The 26,413-nt window shown below is 37.2% G+C and overlaps 1 protein-coding gene across 4 annotated transcripts in view; it reads right to left on the bottom strand.

The window, feature by feature from the left end:
* Nucleotides 1–26,413, bottom strand: part of UBR3 (ubiquitin protein ligase E3 component n-recognin 3) — a 256,230-nt gene that overhangs the window by 159,687 nt on the left and 70,130 nt on the right. For all 4 annotated transcript variants that reach the window (XM_054476978.2, XM_054476980.2, XM_054476979.2 and 1 more), the window contains exons 9-13: nt 19,978–20,157; nt 19,101–19,234; nt 11,092–11,178; nt 1,244–1,309; nt 1,064–1,153 (exon numbers count right to left, since the gene is read on the bottom strand). In XM_054476978.2, coding sequence (XP_054332953.1) covers nt 1,064–1,153; nt 1,244–1,309; nt 11,092–11,178; nt 19,101–19,234; nt 19,978–20,157 — 557 coding nt within the window. The remainder of the gene's footprint in view (nt 1–1,063; nt 1,154–1,243; nt 1,310–11,091; nt 11,179–19,100; nt 19,235–19,977; nt 20,158–26,413) is intronic.

Genomic DNA, 26,413 nt, shown 5'->3' with positions numbered 1-26,413 from the left:
CAAAATAAAACCAACTGTTCAAAGTCAATGAATACATTCTACATCTTTAATTCACCCTAACTCAATCTTAAATCTATACTACTAATTTTCCAAATATTGGAAGTTAGAATAAATGTTCTCACTACATCAGTATTTAATTCTTCATGTATTTATGTCCAGTGTCAACTAAAACTAGGCAGTCATAATTTTTTTTTGTTTTTTTGAAACAGAGTCTCACTCTGTCACCAGACTGGAGTGCAGTGGCGCGATCTCGGCCCATTGCAACCTCTGTCTCCCAGGTTCAAGCAATTCTTCTTGCCTCAGCCTCCCGAGTAGCTGGGACTACAGGTGCACGCCACCACGCCCAGCTCATTTTTGTATATTCAGTAGAGACAAGGTTTCACTATGTTGGCCAGGATGGTCTCGATTTCTTGACCTCGTGATCTGCCCACCTTGGCCTCCCAAAGTGCTGGAATTACAGGCGTGAGCCACCACACCTGGCTTCAAGCAGTCACAATTTTATCTGTTTCCTAACACCCAGAGTTCAAGTTCAATATTATAATAATTAACAAATCTAAAATTGCCAGGAAAAACAAATTGAAGTGCAAGTCTCTCTAATGTATATAAAAAGCTGGCCTGTCAAATTATAGTGCTGGTATTAAAAGAAATCACAGTGCTTATATAAGCTAATTCTTCTCTCTTCTTTCTCCTCTCACTATACAGATAGGGAAACTGAGAATCAAGGAGGTGAATTACCTTAAACCTTGTGGAAAATAAAACAGTGGTAGCACCAAGGCTAGAATCTTTTGGATCTCCTGACTCCCAAAACAGTGCTATATAGTATGTTAAATACCACCCCATAAGCAAATATCATGAAAAGAATTCCTGGAAAAAGTAAAACTAAAAAGTAAATCTCATAAAATGAAAAATACCTAAACATAATCTAGCAAAAATACAATAACAACTTTTTTAAAAAAGTTTTCAAACATCTCAGCTATAATAACAATGAAAGGCATATAAATAAAGGAAGAATCACTTAAACAAGGAATCCACTTCAAAACTTTTTAAATGCCTGAATACATACTTGAATTTGGAGTGGGTGAATCATTAGTTTCATTAACATTTCCTGATCTGGTAAAACAGAATCCAAATCTAGTTCTTGACATTTCACAGCCTAAAAATTACAATAAAAAAGTTACTAATTCAATTCTTATTTCTGAAAATTAAAAAAAAAAGGAACAGAATTGTTTAATGACAGTCTTACCTTACTCAAAAACATAGCATAGTAACGATGTAGTGGCAGATGAAAAGTGACTTGGTTAGGTGCTGGCTGGAATAAACAAACAAAATGCACAAGTCAAAGACTATTTTACAGAAATTTTAAGATGGTTGTAAAATGTTTAAACCATACTTTCACCTGGATTTATTCCTATACTTTTAGTTCAAAACTTAACATTTTAGAAGATGCAGATTCTAAAATCACTACAGATAAAATTATTCCATTTTAAACACTTAAATGTAAGTTTCTTGAAGGCAGAAATTGTATTCTACTCAACTTTGAATCCTCTGAAGCATCCAGCACAGATTAATATTTCCTAAATTCAATTCAGCTAAAGCAAATAATCATTATTAAAACAAGGGATGGAATGAATTGCCAGCTACAGTAGACCATTTGGGACTCTTCAAACGCATGTATACCAAACATCATGACAGTAATAACAGTCACATATAACATTCATTGAACACCTCCTATGTGCCAGTCATCATGCTAAGCACTTTATTCACATTACCACATTTAATCCTCAGAAGAATGCTATGGGGTAGGAGCTACTATTATGCTCATTCTACAAGTAGCAAAATTCAAACTTAGAAAACTTAAGTAACTTCCTAAAGTTCAAAAGTAGTGAACTGGGGAGCTAATCTGGACTCCACTGTCATATTCAAAACGGTAAGAAGACTCTGACCACATCCCTAAACAGAGGTATAAATGCAGGGCATCGTTAGATTCCTTCACCAGTTAGATAAGATGCTTCCAATCAGTACCAAACACACCAGCCTCCATAACAAAACTTCATAAAAAATATGTGAATGACCTTAAGCATTCCTGTAAATATTACAAAAACTGTATTTTATATCTGTGAATCCCATGGATCACAAAATCACTACAGGGCAAAAATACACCACAGCTGTCCTTCTTAAACAAACCAGTTAAAAACTGAAAAGGTATTGTTTGTTTTTAATGCTTTTAAGTTCTTATTAAATATTCTCTTGTTAAAAATTTTTATCCCGGACATTCAGATAATTATGCTAATGTATATAATTTATCATTATAGAGGTTATAAGGAGTCTAAATATGTCACCATCCCTGAAATAATTATTTTTTTCAAAACCAGTAAGATAATAATATCCTCCTCAATATGTAAAGGATATAAAAATTTGTTCTAATAAATAAAAGTTTGCCCTCCATAAAAAGAAAGGAAAGTCTAACAATGTTCTGTAACATGAATAAACCTTGGGGACATTATGCTAAGTAAAATAAGCCAGTCACAAAAAGATAGTAACTATATGATTCCACTTATATGAGGTTCTTAGAGAAGCCAAATTCGTAGAGATACAAAGTAGAATGGTGGTTGCCAGAAGCCAGGGGAAGAGATGAAATGCAGAGTAGCTATTTAATGAGTATAGATTCAGTTTTATGAGATAAAAAAGTTATGGAGATCGGCTGCACAACAATACAAATACACATAACATTATTGAACTATACACTTAAAAATGATTAAGATAGTGAATTTTGTTTTATGTGTATTTTGCCACAATTAAAAATAAAATTTCAAAAAGTTTGCCCTCCATTACCATAATCACCTTAGTAACATATTCTACACTAACTAGCTAAGTCAGAATCTTTCTCAATTTCCTTTGAGGCACTAAGCACAGTGGGTAAGTGCAGACTCTTTTTTTTTTTTTTTTAATAGACAGGGTCTCACTCTGTGGCCCAGGGTGGAGTATGGTTGCACGATCACAGCTCGCTGCAACCTCCGCCTCCCGGGCTCAAGTCATCCTCCCTCCTTGGCCTCCTGAGTAGCTGGGACTACAGACACACACCACCATGCCTGGCTAATTTCTGTTTTTGGTAGAGACAGGGTTTTTGCCATGTTGCCCAGAATGCTCTCGCACTCCTGGGCTCATACAATCTGCCCGCCTCAGCCTCCCAAAGGATTGGAATTATAGACGTGAACCACCATGCCCAGCCTAGGTGCAGACCCTTTTTTTGAGTCTCGCACTATCCCCCAGACGAGTACAGTGGCGCGGATCTCAGCTCACTGCAACCTCTGCCTCCCGGGTTCAAGCAATTCTCCTGCCTCAGCCTCCTGAGTAGCTGGGACTACAGGCATGTACTACCACACTGGCTAATTTTTGTATTTTTAGTAGAGACAGGGTTTCACCATGTTGCCCAGGCTGGTCTCAAACACCTGACCTCAAGTGATCCACCTGCCTCGGCCTCCCAAAGTGCTGGGACCAAAGGCGTGAGCCACTGTCCCTGCCCCCTAAGTGCAGAATCCTGGTTCTACCACCTAGCTGTAAAACTGTGGGCAAGTTACCTCCCTGTGCCTAAGTTGTCTGATCCTTAAAGTAGGAATAATAAAGAGTTTGGTAGCTGCGAGAAATAAGTAAAACAGCACAGTACCCACTACATATTGCTATTAACTAGTAAGCCATAGACTCTATTTTATCTTTCAGGGCTTTAGCATATCCTATATTCACATTCTCCATAATGTTAAAGTCCATATTCCTTCCCTGTCTAATGTCACAGACTGGCTACTTGATAAGCACTTCTTCTATTCCTATATATACTGATAGTCCTTGGATTCCATTCTTCACTCTATAGTCTTCTATGTGAATTTATCCAGATTCACAGCTTCAGCTGCTAACTCTACCCAGATGATTCCCAAATCTCAGTGGAAATCTCACTCCTGAACTCCAAATCTTACATTCAGGTGTCTACTGAACAGCAACACTTAATATTCCATGGGACCACAAATACATTGTGTCCAAAGCAAACTCAGTATCTTTGCCATAAAATTCAATCCTCCTCAATATTTCTTCTCCAGATTCCCAGTAATTTAAATATGAAATGTAGACTTCCTCCTTCTCACAAGCCTCCTATATTTGATGAGGTATCAAATTATGTTTACTTATTTTTTAAGTATCTCTTAAATCCACTTTCTTCTTTCTGTCTACACTGCACCTAACCTTAGCTCAGGCCCTCAACACCTAGTGCCTAGATTTTAGTGATAACCCCTGCTTCTACTATTACCCTGCATAAAACACCTTTTGTGGTGTCTGCCTAGCTCACAACCTTCCCACCTTCTCAGAATGTGTCTCCCTCTCCCACTCTCTGCCACCTCAACCACTCACAGAGATTGGGGCCTGACAGTCAAGTTTATAGTAGCCATACTTGACTGGAGGCACGGCAAGGGACATCTACCCCAGCTTGAGCAATGACTTTCTCTCTTAAAAAACTGGAACTGGGATTCAGAGACATTCACAGACAATCTGGGAGTATGCCTGAAATGGTAACATTAGGCAACTATAAAAAGGCAGTGTTTCACCACATAAGCAAAGCACAGGAAGGGAAGAAAAAATGAGGCACATACACTCAGGGCAAAGCAAAGGCAGGCGACAGGAGTTCCTATTCAGATTTCTAGTCCATCCCTGAGGTCCAGGTGCCCTAACCCTGAGACACCCCTATGTGTTCATAATAAATTACTGCTTTTTTTTTATTTCTATACTTTAAGTTTTAGGGTACATGTGCACAAAGTGCAGGTTTGTTACATACGTATACATGTGCCATGTTGGTGTGCTGCACCCATTAACTCATCATTTAACATTAGGTATATCTCCTAATGCTGTCCCTCTCCCCTCCCTCCACCCCACAACAGGCCCTGGTGTGTGATGTTCCCCTTCCTGTGTCCATGTGTTCTCATTGTTCAATTCCCACCTATGAGTGAGAACATGCGGTGTTTGGTTTTTTGTCCTTGCAATAGTTTGCTGAGAATGATGGTTTCCAGCTTCATCCATGTCCCTACAAAGGACATGAACTCATCCTTTTTTATGGCTGCATAGTATTCCATGGTGTGTATGTGCCACATTTTCTTAATCCAGTCTATCATTGATGGACATTTGGGTTGGTTCCAAATCTTTGCTATTGTGAATAGTGCCGCTATAAACATACGTGTGCATGTGTCTTTATAACAGCATGATTTATAACACTTTGGGTATATACCCAGTAATGGGATGGCTGGGTCAAATGGTATTTCTAGTTCTAGATCCCTGAGGAATCGCCACACTGACTTCCACAATGGTTGAACTAGTTTACAGTCCCACCAACAGTGTAAAAGTGTTCCTATTTCTCCACATCCTCTCCAGCACCTGTTGTTTCCTGACTTTTTAATGATTGCCATTCTAACTGGTGTGAGATGGTATCTCATTATGGTTTTGATTTGCATTTCTCTGATGGCCAGTGATAATGAGCATTTTTTCATGTGTCTTTTGGCTGCATAAATGTCTTCTTTTGAGAAGTGTCTGTTCATATCCTTTGCCCACTTTTTGATGGGGTTGTTTGTTTTTTTCTTGTAAGTTTGTTTGAGTTCACTGTAGATTCTGGATGAACCTTTGTCAGATGAGTAGATTGCAAAAATCTTCTCCCATTCTGTAGGTTGCCTGTTCACTCTGATGGTAGTTTCTTTTGCTGTGCAGAAGCTCTTTAGTTTAACTAGATCCCATTTGTCAATTTTGGCTTTTGTTGCCATTGCTTTTGGTGTTTTAGACATGAAATTACTGCTTCTTTAACTCAGGCTGCTTTAAATTATTTTTTCTCCTTGCATTAAAAGAACCTTGACTAACATATCTCCTATTATCCTCTATATGCTGCCAGAAGGTAGTCTTACTTAAACACTAATTTAATCTTGAACTTCTTCCACTCACAATCTTTTAATGACTCCCTATGGTTGTAGCCTCCTGATAACCTTCCAACTCCTGAGAAGAAAGAGCTTACCTCTCCAGCCTCATCTTCTGTCACATAAATTCATGCACCATAGGTAGTATCCCTAACTTACTAAGCTTCTGTGCCTTTGTATACACTATTCCCCCTGCCACAAATGCTATATATCCCTTCTCCCACTGGATTAATGTATCTTTAAGACTTTGCTCAGTTGACACTTCTACTAAGAAGCTTTTCTTGGGTTATTCAGGCTAAACCAGGGGCTCCCTTTTATGCTCCCACATAGCACCTGGTCACAACTTTACAGAAGCACAGGAATCAAATTAACCATATACTTGTTTTCCACTTCCTTAAATCAGGGACTGTTTTATCACTGTATTCCCTATGTTTACAACGTAGTAAACATTCAATAAATATTTGCTGGATGAATGCACGTTCTACTTTCCTCTTACCAGAGGACTCTAGCCAAACCCACCCTGCTACAAACTCGCAATTGTTGCCCTACATGATATTCATGTTTTTAAGAACTCTTCAATGGCCTATCTTATAGGAAAATGTATTCCATCCCCTGTTTCTATATGATTGTTTGATTTGGCTTACTTCAGTTCAAAACATATTATTGGCCAGGCACAATGGCTCACACCTGTAATCTCAACACTTTGGGGGGCCAAGGCAGGAGAATCACCTGAGCCCAAGTGTTCAAGACCAGCCTGGGCAAGATGGTGAGACCCTGTCTCAAAAAAAAAAAAAAAAAATTTGCTTGATTTGTACTAGATTACCATAATAACTTCTGACATCCACCCACAAGGATGGAAGAAGAACTAATGTTTATCACACATGTAATATGTGCCTCCTAGTCAATCCTCACTGGTTAATATTATCACCTTCAATAGATGAGGAAATGGGCTCAGCAGTGTTAAAAAAAAAAAAAAAGTAAAAATATATTAAAAATTAAACTTAAAAAAATCTGTCCAAGGCCACATACCTAGTTGAATTATGGCAGAGCCACAATTTACACTCAAATCTGCCTACGTTTAAGCTGTTTCCACTGCCAACAACCAACAGAAACGAGACAGTTTCCATTAAAACACTACCAGACAAGGAGTTCCAAAATGAGGACTGTGGACCCAGAAGTACCATAACTTGCTACATAACAATAGGCAAGTCATTTAATATCTCTGCATCTCCACTTCCCAATGACAAAAAAAGGAGGAATAATAAAACCTTTAAGCACCATATAAAAACATGACATAGGCCAGGCACAGTGGCTCGCGCCTGTCATCCCAGAACTTTGGGAGGCCAAGGTGGGTGGATTACCTGAGGTCAAAAGTTCAAGACCAGCCTGGCTGACACGGTGAAACCCCATCTCTATTAAAAATACAAAAATTAGTTGGGCGTGGTGGCACATGCCTGTAGTCCCAGTTACTCAGGAGACTGAGGCAGGAGAATCGCTTGAACCCAGGAGGTGGAGGTTGCAGTGAGCCGAGATTGTGCCACTGCACCCCAACCTGGGCAACAAGAGCAAAAACTCCATCTCTAAAAAAAAATAAAGAAATAAATAACATATTATTTGATTCCTTAAGTTCTATACTTAATTTCTCTTCTTTCAAGAATCCATTTACATTTTTGATAACATTCAATATCTTCCTAAAAATATTTTTGTGTGAAAAACAGACACACTATATCCTAGAGTTCAGCTGCTCTGTATGTCATACATGATTCTAACTGTCCTTCACTACACTCATGATTCCAAGCATGATTAAATATCATTTTCTTGTGTATAATTTTCCCCCAGTTCAATCTTACTGTTGTCTCAGTGATGCTACTATTTCAACAATAATTCCTGAAGTTTCAAATACCAAAGAAAACTGGATTGAGAAAAGCTTCAGTTAAAGCTCCAGCTGAGGGACTGACCCTGGACAGGGTGAAGTAGGAGGCAAGCAGGCTAGAAGTAGGATGGAGCTCCGTGAAGGCTGGACAATGTTCTCTCTGAAGACTGACTCATTACCATTTACATAAACAAAATTTAAGCCTAAAGACCAACAATTAGACAAGGCAAAGAATCAAGGTGAGTTGGTCAGGGCAGAATCAAAATCCAAATGCACAAAATCTAGGTTGAAGGCTAAGAGCTGACACAAATGTTGGGGGAGGGGTAATGAGGGGTAAAGAAAAATTAATTCAGGGCAGGAGGGATTAGAATTAAAGATAACAAAGGGTTCTTCCCTTCCTAAACCATTCCTAAAGCCACTGGGAGGTAAAGAGAGGGAGCAGGGTAAAAATAAGCATCTAAAGTTTAGGAAACTGAGAGGGAAGTCAGAGCTCAGACTGAGGAGGGCAACTGCTGGGGGTAATTGAGGGGTTGAGATGTCAGGGGTTGCTCAGGCATAGGGGGTGTGGCCTAGCATAGGGCATCAGATGTGGACAGAGTCAAAGGGGACCCACAGAGCAGGGCAGCCCAGTGTAGAGCATCAGAGCCAATCTGGGTGAGGAGGGCCTCCAAATGGGGACTGACCTGGCATGGGGAATCAAAGCCTGACTGAGGTAAGGAGAGCAACAAGACAGCGGGCCAGCCTGGAATCAAAATCCAAGCTGGGTAAGGAGATTATCCACATGTGCAAAGAGCAGGAGGCATCAGAGCCAAGGCAGAATGAGGAGGGCATCCAAAAAGAGGAAGAGCCTGGTGCAGGAGTTTCAAGCATGAAGAGGATGAACAGGGCTTCTCCACAGAAGGGCAGTCCAAAGTTGGGGGTCAGAGCCCAGGCAGGATGAGGAAGGTGTCCACGTGTGGGAAAAGGGGGAATGGGTTGAGGACTCCGAATCAAAGCAGGGAAAAGAGGGCATCCATGCAGGGGAACGAGAGGCAACTGAGATGAGAGTTGCTTCTCATATTTATATATGAGATTGGTCATACATAAATATGTATTTATAGATGAGATTGGTCATACATAAATATGTATTTATAGATAAGTAAATATATTAAAGATAATGGAAGCCAGGTTTCCCACTGTTGAAGAAAACTAGAATAAATCCTACAGTGTTAAACTGGAATTAAAAATATCAGTTTGAACTCACAGCTTTCACTACAGACAGAAAAATATAGATGCAAATATGTATATGTACTTATGTACATATACTCCTCTGTTCACTGTGAAGTCCTGGGAGCAGTGATACCCCAATAGCAATGAGCACAAGCAACACCTAGATTTTTCTAAATACTGTTCCACACTAAAAGTAACCAGGGATCCATAAAGAAATGATTGATTCCAGAAATGGGTGGGGAAACTATGAGTCTGAAACATCCTGATGGGCCAGAAAGCATGGAAGTTCTCAAAAAATGATGGGACAAGCAGAAACTAAGCTTAAAGGGGCTCTCACTGGCCAAATCTGAAATAATTTGAGCATCAAATAGTAACAGTAATAGCTTATAACCCATTGAATAAAATAGAAACTATGAATCTCTAGAGACAAAAATAAATGAATGAATCAAAAACTGGATCACAAAATACTTTATTAATTACATGAGAAAAAGGGTAATTTTATGATGAAGGAGTCTAGCAGGTACCACCCTAATCAAGTGATCAAAGGGAACATCATTAGTGAAGAACACAAATCACAAACTACCAGATAGGATGCGATGAAAAGACTACAACATCACTTCTGTAATATTCCTGAAAAAGCTACATAATCTGAATCTAATCATGAAACAAACCCAAGTTGAGAGGCATTCTTCAAAATGTCACTGTCCTGGCCAGGAGCAGTGGCTCACACTGGTAATCCCAGCACTTTGGGAGGCTGAGGCGGGTGAATCACCTGAGGTCAGGAGTTCCAGACCAGCCTGGCCAACATGGTGAAACTCTGTCCCTACTAAAAATACAAAAAAATCAGCTGGGTGCGGTGGCACATACCTGTAATCCCAGCTACTCGGGAGGCTGAGACAGGAGAATTGTTTGAACCTGGGAGGCAGAGGTTGCAGTGAGCCAAGATCGTGCCACTGCACTCCAGCCTGGGGGAACAGAGTGAGACTCCGTCTCAAAAAAAAAAAAGTCACTGTCCTAAAATGCAAAGAAAGACTGGGAAAATGTCCCAGAAGGAGATTAGAGACAAGATAACAAAATGCAATTCTGAACCAGATCCTTTTTCTATAAAAGGTATCATTGGACAACTGGTAAAACATGAATGAGTTATAAGAATTAAATGTTAATAATATATTAATGATTTTTATAGTTGCATTCTGGCTATGTAAGAAAATATCCTTGTTTGTAGGAAACACTGAAATGCATGGGGGTAGTGAGGCATCAAGTCAACAACTGAACTCTCAAACCGTTCAAGAATAGAAAGTTCTTTGTCCGCTCAACTTTTCAATAAATTTGTGATTGTGTCAAAAATTTTTTAAACAGAAAGGAAAAAAAAAACATACACACACACAAGAGATAAAATTTGCCTGCCCTCCACACATACACACAAACACACTGCAACGGTTCTGTGTGCCCAGGGTTCAGAAATCAGATGAAGTCGGGGTGAGCTGTCTGAAACATGGTCTTTCTTTTGCATATGGCATATTCTGACCCTACTTCATAAGAGGAATAGAAGGAGCTTCTGATGGTAAACTTGGCTAACGAAAAAAAGTAATTACTTGTTCAATTCATACATACCATGTCCTATGCCAGCTCTTCTCATTATTAACACTAATCACCTTTGTTCAAGTCCATCTTTTCCTACTCTGACAAGCAGAACACTGTCCGATTAATAGAGTTGTGATACCCTTTTCATTAATCTCTCCTATCCTATTCACATTTGCATTGTCACTTTTATATATTCAACTGAAACTATTTCACTCCTGAGAAATAATAAGACACATATACCTAATAATGGAAAAACAAATCATGCCACTCTTCTCTAGGAAATAAGCAGACATATTAGTGCACTCCAGAATCTCCTAAATGTCAAAGAACTAAAGAACTAGTCTCCCCTTTAGATTTATTTTTCAAAGCCTAATAATATGTTCATTACTTCCTTCCCTCTCCTATGAAAAAGTATTCATTATTTTCAACATTAAACGAAATCTAACACTTTTCTTAAATGTCTTTACATACATCAAAAAATATACATACCTCATCTACGAAGTTAATAGCATCAAACCAGTCTTGAAGAGCTTCAAGGCAATATCTAACAACATTTCGGGTATATTCTTGAGTTTCCTAAAATAGTAAGTTATATATAATAAATTTATGATATATAAACATATATTTTCAACATTAAATTATATGTAATTATATGCATTGTGTATATATAAAATGGTAAAATGTATAGATTTTCAAGATTATATTTGCCATTTCAAGAAACTCTCCCTTCATAAACAACCAGTGACAAATATGAAAATCAAGTAAGTCAATATGCTTCCTTTTTTACAATACGTTTCTAAAAATGAATGAAAGCAGAAATAGATTTTAAATAGATTTAAATCAGACTCCATTTCAAGAGACCCCCCCCCCCCAATTTATTATAAATTCCCTAATGTCATTGTTTAATGGGTACAGAGTTTCTTTGGGGCTGACGAAAAAGTATTGGACATGGATAGTAGCGACAGTTGTACAACGCTGTAAATGTACTTCAAGTCACTGAATTTTACAGCTAAAAATAGTTAGTGGTAAATGTTATATATATTTTACACAATTAAAAAGAAAGGGCAGAGCGTATGTGGACTGTAAGTAACCTGTGAATACCTTGACTTACAACAGAATTTGGGAGAAGAAATGATGTGTGTGCCACTTGAAATAAGAGTACTGTAAAAGACAACTACAATGTTTTGTGGTAAAACAGATCCACCAAAATAGGCGAGTTGTAAATTAAACAGAAATAGAAATAATGATAGCCTTGCTTACCAAAAACAAAAAACAAACAAATAAAAAAAAACAGGCAAAGGATTTAAAAAGACATTTCTCCCAAGAAAATACACAAATGACTAATAAGCACATACAAAGATGCTCAACATCATAGGAAAATGCAAATCAAAGCCACAATGAGATACCACTTCACACCAACTAGAGAGGCCGTAATTTTAAAAATGTAAAACAGAAAGTGTTAGAAAGAATGTAGAGAAACTGGAATCCTCATATATTGCTGATGAGACTGTAAAATGGTACAGCTGCTTGGAAAAATTGTTTGCAGCTGGGCACGGTGGCTCATGCTTATAATGGCAACACTTTGGGAGGCCAAGTCAGAAGGATCACTTGAGGCCAGGAGTTCAAGACTAGCTGGGATGCAGCAAGTCTCTGTCTCCGCGAAAAAATTTTAAAAATTAGTCAAGAGTGGTGGCATGCATTTACAGTCCTATCTACTTGGGAGGGAGGCTGAGGTGGAAGGGCTGCTTGAGCTCAGGAGTTTAAGGATGCAATGAGCTATGATCATGCTACTGCACTCCAGCCTGGGCAACAGAGTGAGGCCCTATCTCAAAAAGAAAAAAAAAAGTTTGGCAGTTCTTTGGTAATTTAAATATAGAGTTACCATAAGACCAAGCAATTCCACTCCTATGTATATTTCCAGAAAATTGAAAATATATGTTCACACGAAAAATGTACATAAACATTCACAGAAGTATTATTCATAGCAGCCAAAAAGTGGAATCAACCCAAATATCTATCAATTGATGAAAGGACAAATGAAATGTTGTATATCCATAAAATGAAATATTAGCCAGACAAAGGAATGAAGTACTGATACATGCTGCAACACAGCTGAACCTTGAAAACATTACACTGAGTGAAAGAAGTCAGACACAAAAGGCCACATATTATAGGATTCCATTTATATGAAATGTCCAGACTAGGTAGATTTATAAAGGTTGAAGGTAGATTAGTGATTTCCAAGAGATGAGGGGAGGCTGGAATTGGGAGGTATGCACAATTTCTTTTGGGGGTGATGGAAATACTCTGGAATGAGATAGTGGTAGTAGTGGTAAACTTTGTGAATACACTATAAACCACTGAATAGTATACACTTTAAAATGGTTACATGGTGAATTTTATCTCCTTTTTTTAAGTTAAAAAAAGATATTTTGAGGCATCAACGTATAATGTGTAAGTGCAGAAAGCATCAAACCCACGTGGATTAAACTCATCAGCTACCTATGTAAATTATATAAATAAGCCTTTTTAAAAAGCTGAAAGTCTCACATTCATTCTTGACTTCTCCTTCACCGTACTCATCTCCATGTCCTGTCAATTCTTGCTTGATATTATAATATAGCTTCATGCTTATTTCCATTGCCACAATCCAGACCAAAATCACTTACCTGGTCACCTTACTAATATTCTCATCCTGTTTTAATCTATGCTATATGAAATTTGTCTTTATAAAATATTATTTGATACATTCTATTCCATACCTCTCACTGAAAACAAATTAATGGCACTTATAAGTTATCATAAATAATCTGTCATAACCAAACTAAAGTAGCAGGTAACTCACAGAAAAATAAACTTTTAAAGCCAAAAGTTCTCCTATTTCATCAAGCATTTGGGCAATGGGGTACCATTACAGGCTCTTAGTGCAAGTGTAAACTGGTACCACCCTTCTGGAGAACAATTTGACAAGTAGGTACTAAGAGTCTTTAAAAAGGTGACCAGTTAATTCCATTCATAAATACAGCATATTTAATAATCATGTTCTGATTGTCTCTCAACTATCTTCCCACTACTACCATCCCCCAACCCCCAAAAAAGTCAGTATGCATGCTAACTTACTAGTTTTATGACCTTGAGCAAATTACTTAAATTTTATGAGTCTCAGTTTCTCCACATGTAAAAATGAGCATAATACAACCTACTTCCCAGTACTGTTCTGAAGAGGCAAGTGAAATGATGTACATAAAATGCTCTGTATCATAGGTTAACACTAGGTCTGACAAACAGTTAAGTGCTCTGAAGAGTCAAGACCACATTAATCTTCTATCAAGTCTGTAGTAACCTATAGTTGCCACCGGATGAAGATTTTACAGCTTATTTTTCTCCTCAGAAAGCAAGTATCAGTAAAATTCTAGAAACGTGTCATCCTCTTATCCAATCTTCATGTCATTAGTTAATCTAGCATTAAAAGTATGATGCTCTACTGACTGAGCTCTCTGGGTAGTATTACTTTTTTTAACTAGCCCTTAATGTTTTCAAGAATCAAATAGCATTCAGTGCAATCATACAAAGACAGTAATTTATCAAGTGAAGTTTCCTTTTAAATTACTTAATCCTTAAGTTTTATATTTTACAGTAGAAAATTTAAACAGAGAAATAACATTTTTTCCTATAAATAATAGTGTTTCTTCTCGTTTATACTTCTAAACCCTGACAGCATTGCAGCTAAAAAGCTTTGGACATTCTTGCTTTAAAAACAGTAACAGCAAAGTGATAAAGAGCATTGGTTTTTAAATTAGACAAATTTGCTTTCAAATTCAGTGTCTACTTATAGCTATGTGAACTTAAGTTATTTAACCTCTGAAAGAACAGAATGATGCCATGTACTTTATAGGAGATGCAATGAATGTTAGATAAGAATACATGAAAAGTGCCTAGAACAATGTCTCACATAGTGTAAGTGCTCACGAAGAGAATGTCTTATCTAGGAACCAGACGCTCCTATAACTGAGAAGTTACTCTCTCAGATACTGCCAGGACAACAGGAGCCTGTTTTCTCTCTGTTCTCTTTACTTCACAGATTAGGTGAATCATACTGCATTGTAATTCTGGCCTTGAAAGCTGAAATATGAACTACTGTCTGGAAATAATGATTTTTCATTATCAAAGAGATAAACATAACCTCAGCCTCATAATTCAAATTCATCCTCAACACAGTAGTCAGAATAATCTTCTTAAAATATTGATCTTTTTATATCAATATCATATCAACCCACTTTACTGAGGCTCTGTCTTCCATGGGCTTACATACACGACACGGCATTCTTCTGATTTTTCTCTTCTCCCTGTCCTTAATATCTAAATGTCAGTTCTTTCTTCGGGGTTCACATCTCTTTTCTCCCTATTTAATCTCATCCATCCCTTGGTGATAAATATCTTCTATATGCCGAAGGGTCTAGAATGTATAACCTCAGTCCAGACTTACTTTTTGAGCATGAGACTTATATATCCAACTGCTTATTCACTATTTCTACTTGGACATTTCACAGACATCTCAGACTTAACCTATTTAAAGCTAACTCTGATCTCTCTAAACCTGACATTCCCTCAGTCTTTACTACCTTTGTAAATAGCACTTCCATACACAGTTACTCAAAAGTCTCTCTCTCTCATCAATAATGTACAATCCATCACCAAGCCTGTAGATTCTACCTCAAAAATACATCTTGAATATCCAAAATACACTTTGAATATATACGTATCAAATATATGCTACCTGAATTTCATGTTTAGACTACTGTCACAGCATTTTTTTATTTAATTGACAAATAATAAATACATGTATTTATGGGGTACAATATGATGTTTCAAGATGTGTGTGTATATATATATACATATATATATGTGTATATATATATATATATATATATATACACCCACACACACACATGCATTGTGGGATGGGTATATCAAGCTAATTAACATATCCATCACCTCAGACATTTATCATTTTTTGTAGTGAGAGCATTACAAATCTATTCCTTTAGCAATTCTGAAATGTAAAATACATTATTATTAACTATAGTCACCATGCTGTGCAATAGATTTCAAAGTTATTCCTCCTCTCTAGCTAAAACTTTGTACCCTTTAGTCAAAATCTCCCCATTTCCCACTCCCTCAGCCCCAGCTTCTGGAAACCATCATTCTACTCTCTACTTCTATAAGTTCAACTTTTTCAGATTCTACATATAAGTGAGATCAATTTACCATAGCATCTTAATTGGTCTATTTACTCCTGGTCTTGCTGCTTCCCACCCACGCTACTCCTGCTCAAATCCAGTCTTCTCCAGGAACAGAATGATCTTTTAAGTGTAAATCTGATCACATTAAACCCTTGCTTAAAAATCTTCAGTGGCTTCTCCTTAAAATTGAATCCAAGAGTCCTTAACATGATCTGCGAATACCTGCAATAATAATCTGATCTCTGCCTATCTCTCCAACTCCACCTTGTTTACTCTGTGGTTCCAGCCACAAATTCCTTAAAAGGACCAATCACGGCCGGGCGCGGTGGCTCACGCCTGTAATCCCAGCACTTTGGGAGGCCAAGGCAGGCGGATCACGAGGTCAGGAGATCGAGACCATCCTGGCTACGGTGAAACCCCGTTTCTACTAAAAAAAATACAAAAAATTAGCCGGGCTTTGTGGCAGGCACCTGCAGTCCCAGCTACTTGGGAGGCTGAGGCAGGAGAATGGTGTGAACCCAGGAGGCGGAGCTTGAAGTGAGCCAAGATCATGCCACTGCACTCCAGCCTGGGTGACAGAGCAAGACTCCGTCTCAAAAAAAAAAAAAAAAAGGACCAATCACTTTCCTACTGAAGGTAGGCTATTCCCTCTTATCTCCCCCACGACCAACACTAACCCCAATTTAATATTCACAGAGCTGGGTCCTTCATATTCTCTCTTCATAAACGCATTCTCTGATACTCAAATCTTCAGTCCTCATACTCATTACTCTCCCTCATAACAACCTGTTATTTTCCCATAGAGCACTTACAAAAGCTTGTGAAGTAAATTGATGTCTTTACTTACTTAAGGTTTATCTCCCCTATGAGAGCAAGAACCATACCTATTTGGTTCAGTACCAAAAACTTAAGCATCTAAATAATGTCTGGCATATATTTTTTGAATAAATGAACAAACAAACCTCATATTATATGACAGTTTCTTGATAAATGCTACAGTGGAAATTAAACAAGGTACACTATGAAAACAAACCTGAGGAATAAATGAGTAGATTATATATCTGAGTCTTGAGAATTTTTTAAGAAAACTTTGAAATTTCAAAGCGTTAACATTAATTGTTCTTCATTTTGGTTAGAATCATTACACAGGTCCCACTGCATATCAAATGAGTCAAAACCTCTGACACTGGGGCTTATGCATACATATTTTTTAAGCTTCCAAGATAACTCTCATGCAAGAAAAACACTGAGCCAATAAAAGAGAATGAAAGACCATATGCCAAAGAAAGAGATTAGCTTGAACAAAAGCACAGGAATCAAGAAAGGACACTGCATGTTGAGGAATAATAATCAATCCAATAAAGGCATGGAGGGAGAGGGGGTATAAGAAGATGAATTACAGGCTGAGGTGGGCAGATCACCTGAGGTCAGGAGTTTGCGACAACTATGTGCAACATGGTGAAACCTTGTCTTTACTAAAAATACAAAAATGAGCCAGGCATGGTGGTGCACACTTGTAATCCCAGCTACTTGGGAGGCTGAGGCAGAAGAATCGCTTGAACCCAGGAGGCAGAGGTTGCAGTGAGCTGAGTTCGCACTCCAGCCTGGGTGACAGTGAGTGAGACTCCATCTCAAAAAATAAAAATAATAAAAATATTTAAAAAAAGATAATGAATTATGAGAGACAAGTTGAAGGAAATTTGTGGAGAATTTTAAATGTCTCTATAGGAAAAACAGATGTTATCCTGTAGACTGATGAGAACTTGAATGATTTTTAAGTAAAGGAGAGGGAGATATATAGAGCTTAGAAAAGTAACTTTGGTATTGAGACAGATTACAGTAGAAAGAGTCTAGAAACAGGAAAACTAGTTAAGAAATTACCTTAATAATCCATATTTTTAAAATACAGACAAATAAAGGAAAAAAGCAGGAGAGGAATATTTCTAGAATGAAAGATTCTTAGTATCTGATTACAGGTTAAACACAGCTAGTATAGCAAGGGAAGAAAGTTTCCAGAATGGACAATTACATAATTTAAGATACCATTAAATGACAAAAAGGGCACAAAAGGAAATACAGTATGGACAGATAGTTTTTAAAAGTTAATTCAGAACCTGAGAAAATTCATATACCTACAAGGGGATCTACATGAATAATCAGACCTGTTAGAAATTTGAACTGGGCCAACATGGTGAAACCCTGTCTCTACAAAAAATACAAAAATTAGCCAGGTGCGCTGGTGCACACCTGTAATCCCAGCTACTCGGGAGGCTCAGGCAGGAGAATTGCTTAAACCTGGGAGACGGAGGTTGCAGTAAGCTGAGATGGTGCCACTGCACTCCAGCCTGGCGACAGAGATTCCCTCTAAAAAAAAAAAAAAAGAAATTTGAACCTAGTAAGACCGTAACAAGGCTGTGAGTCATCTGCATTTAGAGAATGGCTGAACTAACAACAGAAAGTATAAATCTACTTAAAGAAACACATAGGTTTAAGTGGTAGATGGAAGAGAGCTTCACAATAACAAAGAGCAGGCTTTACTGTCCCATTTCTCTTTCACTTTGTTTTTAAAAGGTCAGTAAACAGACTGAGAAATTCAAATATTTTTAAATGAGCTGACCAAGTCACCCAAGTAAAAAAAGAGGCAGAGCCAAAACTAGAACCCAGGGCTTCAAAATATGTCTACTACAAAATCTTGTCCAGCATGATTACTGGTATAGGATAACAGGCTGGAACTGCATGGTGTCCATTATCAAAATTTTAGTCAAGTCTTTAGTTTAATAGGGTCAGGGGATTCCATTTGTCTGGACTGCCCAAGGTTTCTGGAGACCCATCAAACCAATGCTTATAATATTATATATTATAATATACATTATATAACAACCACAGGAATGTTTGTGGAATTTATACTCATTTTGTCCTTGGAATCTTGAAAGTGTAATATTGAGGACTATCCTACTCCTTGAAAGACAAGAAGCATTAGGCAACTGATAACAAATGAAACAATAAAGATGAATGTGGAGACTAATGAAGTTCCAAAGACTGTTCACAACAGCAACAGGCTGGAAAAATCTGGTAATAATGAATTCCAAACTGCCTAAGAATGAAAATTACTGTCTCGGGTCAGTTTTCATAAAGCTGAATTCAATTTGAAACAAAATTAAACACTGCACATTATATACAAATGAACAAACCAATATTTTCACAAGTCTTTTTCTTAAATAAACACAGAAATTAACAAAAATATTTCCAACATACCCTAACTTTACAATGTGATAAAAGCCCCCACATTGGCTGTGCACAGGCCTCAAGTTCAGCAGCGAAGGCAGCATAGTAGGTCTGAGACTCAAATTCCACATGCTCGTTTAGTTCTCGCTTGTTTAAGTTCATACCTGGCAAAAATTAAAGCAGATATAAACCTTGTGAAGTGGAAGCACACATTCATATTAAATATCAAGTACAACATTTCCCAGTCCCAAACACATTTATGCACACAAATGGCATTACTGACACAGTATATATACAAATAAGTAAATTACTAAAAATGAAACAATCTAGTCCTTTCAGAATTTTTTACAAACTAGGTTTTCTTAGAAACATTTTATGAATTGTCTCATGTAACAAACTGAATATCTTTTGATAAGAAAGTCAAAAAAATTTTAATTGATGTTAGTTGAAAGTTTTATGTAAGTGTTATGAATCTTTCTCAGACAATAGATTTCACATTTCTAGATTAATGGTTACAAATGCTTCAAAGCCAGGCACAGTGGCTAATCCCTGTAATCCCAGCACTTTGGGAGACTGAAGCAAATGGATTGGTTGAGCCCAGGAGTACTAGACCAGCCTGGGCAACATAGTGAGACCCTGTCTCTACTAAAAATAAAAAAATAAGCTAAATTTTTTTAAATGCTTAAAAAGTTACACTCCTCTTTCTTTTTCAAACATTTGACATTTTTCCTAACTCCTTGGTATGTTTTATGAACAATTTATTAAAGTACTTACAAATACCAATTAAAATAATGAGATATTTCATGTGTAGCCTGAATGATGTGCTACTGCATTTTAATTGATATTTAATAATTTAGCATTAGGAATTTTGTAAACCAAAAAATTAACAAAGGGGTAAAATTCATACCTTGAAAGAAAGATACAAAGTTCATCCACGTAACTAACAAACCGTGATCCTCCAAAAATCTCTTGGCCACACTTTGATGAGAAAGAATATTAATAAAATCACTAACAAGAGGCCAGTAAGTGTTATTCTTCAGTAATGCTTCTCCACAGTTCACTACCACGTGTAAACTATTTTCTTCATCTAAAAAAGACACATACAACCCAAAAATTTCATAAGATTTTTTTTAAAAGCTTAACCAATAATACAGAATATATATACTTTAGAATCAGATACACCTAAATTCAAACCCCAGCCTTCCATTTAACACCTATATGGCTTTAGGTACAATATTTACACTCTCTGAATCAATTTCTTCATTTATAAAGTGGAAAATAAAAACATCCATCTTAAAAGAATTACATGAAGCATTAACAAAAGTACTTAGCACATCATTATAGTAATTATTACCATATGTCCAATATATGACATGATACTGAGGTAGCTGTATGTTTATAAAACCTTATTTTCTTGATTCTAATGATGTAATGCAATATTTTCTGTTGCAATCAATAAAAAATTTTTACCCCTAGATTAATCTCATTTCATCTCATCAACCAAATCGGTACAATTTCAAGAGATGTACATTTAATTGCTTTCTTCTATTCAAAAAATACATCAATACAAATTTTAGCAAACAATATTTCAAAGATAAAAAACACACATTTAAAAAAAAGAAACACACACACACACACCCCAACTTCTTAAGCCTTGAAAAAAAATCCTCAAAGTTTAAATACATTGTTGGGGGTGGTGGGAGGATAGGCTTGTACAAAATCTTTATCATTAAAAATTATTAGTATATATGCATTCGCTCTCTTTAACCTATTCCAACTTCACTGACTCACTGGACTAGGAAGTTTCCATTCCCACTGTAAAACATATTAATATCCATAATACATGGAATGCTCAAGGCTCATAGCTCATTCCCTGTACACAGGCTGAGGCGTATGGTTACCTAGAGTCAATTTTTGTTTCTATTCATGCTAATTGTTCTTTTTATCACAATTATACAATTTAGATCAAAAGTATATGAACTAATGACATATGAAAGCACAGAGAGGTATTACAGAAATTGAATCATATGCTCTTGAGAGACAATAAAATAAAAACAAGTGCCAGGAAAAAAACCCAAAAAACCTTGGGACAGAAAAATCATAAAAGCCTAAGTATATTTTACACTCAGATTGCTTTATATATTCTAACTCTATTTTCAAGAGATTAAAATTGGAATCCACAGATGATGCTTTATAGATGTGCTATTTATAAAAAAGATGAGCGAGAACTCCAGTCAAGGAAACCTTATCCTGAAAATACTTCGCTCAAAGTTAAAAGCCTGAAGAATGAACACACAGTTCTGTGCTTTAAGTTAAAATACAATGTTTAAGGTATATATATATTTTTTCAAAGATGGGGGTCTCACTATGTTGCCCACGCTGGACTCAAACTCCTGGGCTCAAGCAGTCCTCCCACCTCAGCCTCCTCAGTAGCTGGGATTACAGGTATGTGCCACCACACCCGGCTCATATTTTTTAAATGATTCTTCACTTTAGCCAACTTATTCAACTACTTACCTACCTTTCATACTCATCAGTCAGGAGGGCCTCTACTGCACTTTTTAATTTCTACACATTAAACTTAGGTTTCAGTACATAGAATTATTTTACCAAATATTAAATAAGTTTAACAATATCTAAGAACAGGGCCCACTGAAGTTAAGTACACTCTCTTTCAGTACTTCTCAATGGACGAGACAGGGTCTAACTCAATGAGGAAGTAAGGACTAGGGGCTTTTTACAAATTATTTATACTAACCCCTGACCATGACTGACAACTACTGTTCCACTTCTGAGCTAGTGAGCCATTGATATTGATGCAACAGTGCTAAGGAATGTTGGGATTTTTTTAAGTTAAAAATTGAGAATCACTGTTCTATATAATTGAAACCAGAGGATGAATAAGCAGAATATAATTAATCAAACTCACTATTTTCTTGACACTGCTTAAATACTACTGTTCTTATAAAAAACGCCTTGGAATCATTAATGAAATAAAATGATTAGGACTTCTATTTTTACTCAAACTGGTACTTTCCTCATTACAGATATAAAGAGCAATGATTCAGTGTTAAATTCACTCATCAACATTTATTGAGCACCTACTAAGGGTCAAGTTTTCAACTAATCTCTGAGAATAAAGTGGTAAATAAATCAAGATTTAGATGATCTCTGTCTTCATGGAGATTAACATCTAAGAAGGCAGAATGTGATAAGGGCTGCAATGGGAAAAGTACAGGGAGTCATAAGAACAAATAAAGCTAGACTACAATTCAAGAAAAGACTTGGCTGGGCATGGTGGCTCACGCCTATAATCCCAGAACTTTGGGAGGTCAAAATGGGCGAATCACCTGAAGTCAGGAGTTCGAAACCAGCCTCGCCAACATGGTGAAACTCCCACCTCTACTAAAAACACAAAGTTAGCTGGGTGTGGTGGCGGGCACCTGTAATCCCAACTACTCAGGAGGCTGAGGCAGGAGAATCACTTGAACCCGGGAGGCGGAGGTTGCAGTGAGCCGAGATTGTGCCACTGCATTCCAGCCTAAGTGACAGAGCAAGACTCCATCTCAAAAAAAAAAAAAAAAAAAAAAAAAAAGACTCTCCTGAGGAAGTGAAGTTTAAACTGAGACCTATAAAATAAAGCAGGAATTAGGATTAACCAGATAAACTAGTGATGGTGGAGCAGATGGTGCTATACGCAGAAGGAGCAGTACCTAAGAAAGGTTAGAATCACTTGAAGAAAGAATACAGAGGATGCATGCTGCAAATGAGGCTACAGGGTCTTATAAACCAGTGTCAGGACTTTAGAGTTCACATGAAGAGAACGGAAAGCCACTAGGGGGTTTTAAGAGAGAGAACATTATAAGAAGTGTAATGTAAAAAGTGACTGAAGGAGAGTGACAACAACTAGAGATAAGAGGCTTAGAGATAGCCATGGTTTGAACTATGGTGGTGGCAAAAAGATGCAGTGATGAAGAGGCTATGTAAAGATATTCAGAAGATGTGAAGGACAGAGTTGGTAATGTGTGCTATATCTGCAAGGAGTAAAAAGAAGTCAAAGACAACTCCTAGGTTTTTAGGCTGCACAGCTGTTTAGATAGTTAGACAGTGGAATCAAAACACACATTCATGTGCTCATGTACATACACACACACACAAGATAATGTAAAAGAAGCCAGATTAATGGAGCAATAATGAGTCTTCGCTATGGACACTGTGTGTTTAAGGTGTTTATAGACATCCAAACAATATAGTTCAATAAGTAGTTTGATATGCAGGGAGGAAAGGCAGTCTGGGATTATGAGCATCTACAGACATTCCTATGTCATGCAACACATGGTTTTAGATTCCACTTTACAAAGACTGTTTCAAAAGACAAATTCTAACATTTCTGGGACATGAAAAATTATGAGCTATGTTTGGAACCACAAAGCATATGGTATAAAATTGAATATAAAAAAGTAAAAGTAGAAGGTAAGCATCACATACTACTATAAGGCTTTTTCCCTTTAGTCTTCAGCTATCACTGTGGCCAAATTCTCATTGTATCAGCTTCTGTATTTATTAAAAGTATAGATAAAATTTTAAAATATCATCTAACAACAACTCAAGCCAAGGCTAGATAGAGGCTGCTAAAAAATAAAAAGAAAGTACAGAGATCCTGTTGTAGTATCTGTGGCTAGTTATGGGTAGTTCAGTATAGCTAAGGTTTATTCTAATACTCAGTGTAAAAATGGGAAAAGCTTATGATACTTTTAGAAAAGCAGTAAATATATATCATGATATCTTATGCTACTACTGAAAGAGGAAAAAATAGTATGGCAAAGTTTGAAGGCTTCCAAAGTTAGTTTTAGACCTTGGCTGGAAATAATGTAGTTTACTGCTAAAAAAAAAAAAATTATATTTAAAGATCTTAACAATCTTTATTTCAGCTTGTTGAAAATTTAATTTGTATAAGAATTTCCAGAAAAGACTAACTGCATTAGAAACATATGTAAAAAGCAACTGATACCATATAATATGATTTCAGAAAAATATGGGAAAAGTGTGAAAAGCAGAGACACTAGGACAAAGTGCCAAGAAACACCAATATTGATAGGACAAGTAGAGAAGAGTATTGGGCCACAGAAAAAGAATCAACAGTGTGAAATGCTACTGAAAATCAAGCAAGGTAAAGTTTAAACTATGACCACTGGCTTCCTCAACATGTAGTTTACAAAAAGGGTAAACCACATAATTTATCATATAAACTGGGATGCTTTTGAGCATAAAAGAAATTGTATTAATAACTACGTCAGACTAACAGGCATAACTTAAGGCTATTCTGGGAAAACTAGGACTATGGCTACATGAGTCATGGACAATTTTGTAGATTTCAATAGAACAATGGGAGTGAACATTAGAATGAGGTAGGTAAGGATATAAATATAAAAAGTGAGGAAAGCTAGCTATTAAAAAAAAAAAAATGGGAGGCAGGTTTAAGACTCATCTTGTTCCCAAATATTCTCCCTTAAAGGCCAAATGCAAACCACATGTAATAAGCACAGCTAAATCACCTAGTGAAGAAAAGAGACTCCAGATTCTTTTAAAAGAACAGGTACTTCCAAATTTTGTTTTCTCAATTATGAATTTAAAACACCATTTTGCCGCAAAGACTTTATGACTAAAACACCAAAAGCAATGGCAACAAAAGCCAAAATTGACAAATGGGATCTAATTAAACTAAAGAGCTTCTGCACAGCAAAAGAAACTATTATCAGAGTAAACAGGCAACCTACAGAATGGGAGAAAATTTTTGCAATCTATCCATCTGACAAAGGGCTAATATCCAGAATCTACAAAGAACTTAAACAAATTTACAAGAAAAAAACAATCCCATCAAAAAGTGGGTGAAGGATATGAACAGACACTTCTCAAAAGAAGACATTTATGCAGCCAACAGACATATGAAAAATGCTCATCATCACTGGTCATTAGAGAAATGCAAATCAAAACCACAATGAGATACCATCTCAGGCCAGTCAGAACAGCGATCATTAAAAAGTCAGGAAACCACAGATGCTGGAGAGGATGTAGAGAAATAGGAACGCTTTTACACTGTTGGTGGGAGTGTAAATTAGTTCAACCACTGTGGAAGACAGTATGGTGATTCCTCAAGGATTTAGAACTAGAAATACCATTTGACCCAGCAATCCCTTTACTGGGTATATATCCAAAGGATTATAAATCATGCTACTATAAAGACACATGCACATGTATGTTTATTGCGGCACTGTTCACAATAGCAAAGACTTGGAACCAACCCAAATGACCATCAATGATGGACTGGATAAAGAAAATGTGGCACATATACACCATGGAATACTATTGCAGCCATAAAAAATGATGAGCTCATGTCCTTTGCAGGGACACGAATGAAACTGGACACCATCATTCTCAGCAAACTATCACAAGGACAGAAAACCAAACACCACATGTTTTCACTCATAAGTGGGAGTTGAACAATGAGAACACATGGACACAGGGAGGGGGACATCACACACTGGGGCCTGTTGGGGGGCAGGGGGTGGGGGGCGGGGGGAGGAACAGCATTAGGAGAAATACCTAATGTAGATGACAGGTTGATGGGTGCAGCAAACCACCATGGCACATGTATACCTAGGTAACAAACCTGCACATTCTGTACATGTACCCCAGAGCTTAAAGTATAATTAAAAAGTAAAAAAATTTTAAAAAACACCATTTTTGTGAAAAGTCTGTCTTTAAATATACAATTCCATATAAGAATATCATTGATACAGCTGAATGATAGCAGATACTATTTCAAAAAGGAAAAAAGAAAAAGCAATATATGTAGATAAATCTCTAGGAAAGAATAGATCATATTACATGAAGTTAGTAAAACTAAAACATAAAGCAGCTTTTAAATTTTCCTTTAAAAAGCAAAGAAGTAGGCCGAGCATGGTGGCTCACGCCTGTAATCCCAGCACTTTGGGAGGCCGAGGCGGGTGGATCACCTGACGTCAGGAGTCCAAGACCAGCCCGGCCAATGCGGTGAAACCCCATCTCTACTAAAAATACAAAAAATTAGCTGGGGATGGTGGCAGGTGCCTGTAGTCCCAGCTACTCAGGAGGCTGAGGCAGGAGAATCAGTTGAACCTGGAAGGCAGAGGTTGCAGTGAGCTGAGATCACACCATTGCATTCCAGCCTAGGCAACAAAAGTGAAACTCCAGCCAGGCGCGGTGGCTCAGGCCTGTAATCCCAGCACTTTGGGAGGCCGAGGCGGGAGGATCACAACGTCAGGAGATCGAGACCATCCTGGCTAACACGGTGAAACCCCGTC

Source organism: Pongo pygmaeus, chromosome 11, assembly GCF_028885625.2.
Source record: "Pongo pygmaeus isolate AG05252 chromosome 11, NHGRI_mPonPyg2-v2.0_pri, whole genome shotgun sequence".
In the NCBI taxonomy this organism is placed as follows: Eukaryota; Metazoa; Chordata; class Mammalia; order Primates; family Hominidae; genus Pongo; species Pongo pygmaeus.
Note: the sequence above shows the minus strand (reverse complement) of the source record. Positions and strands in the feature narration are given on the sequence as shown.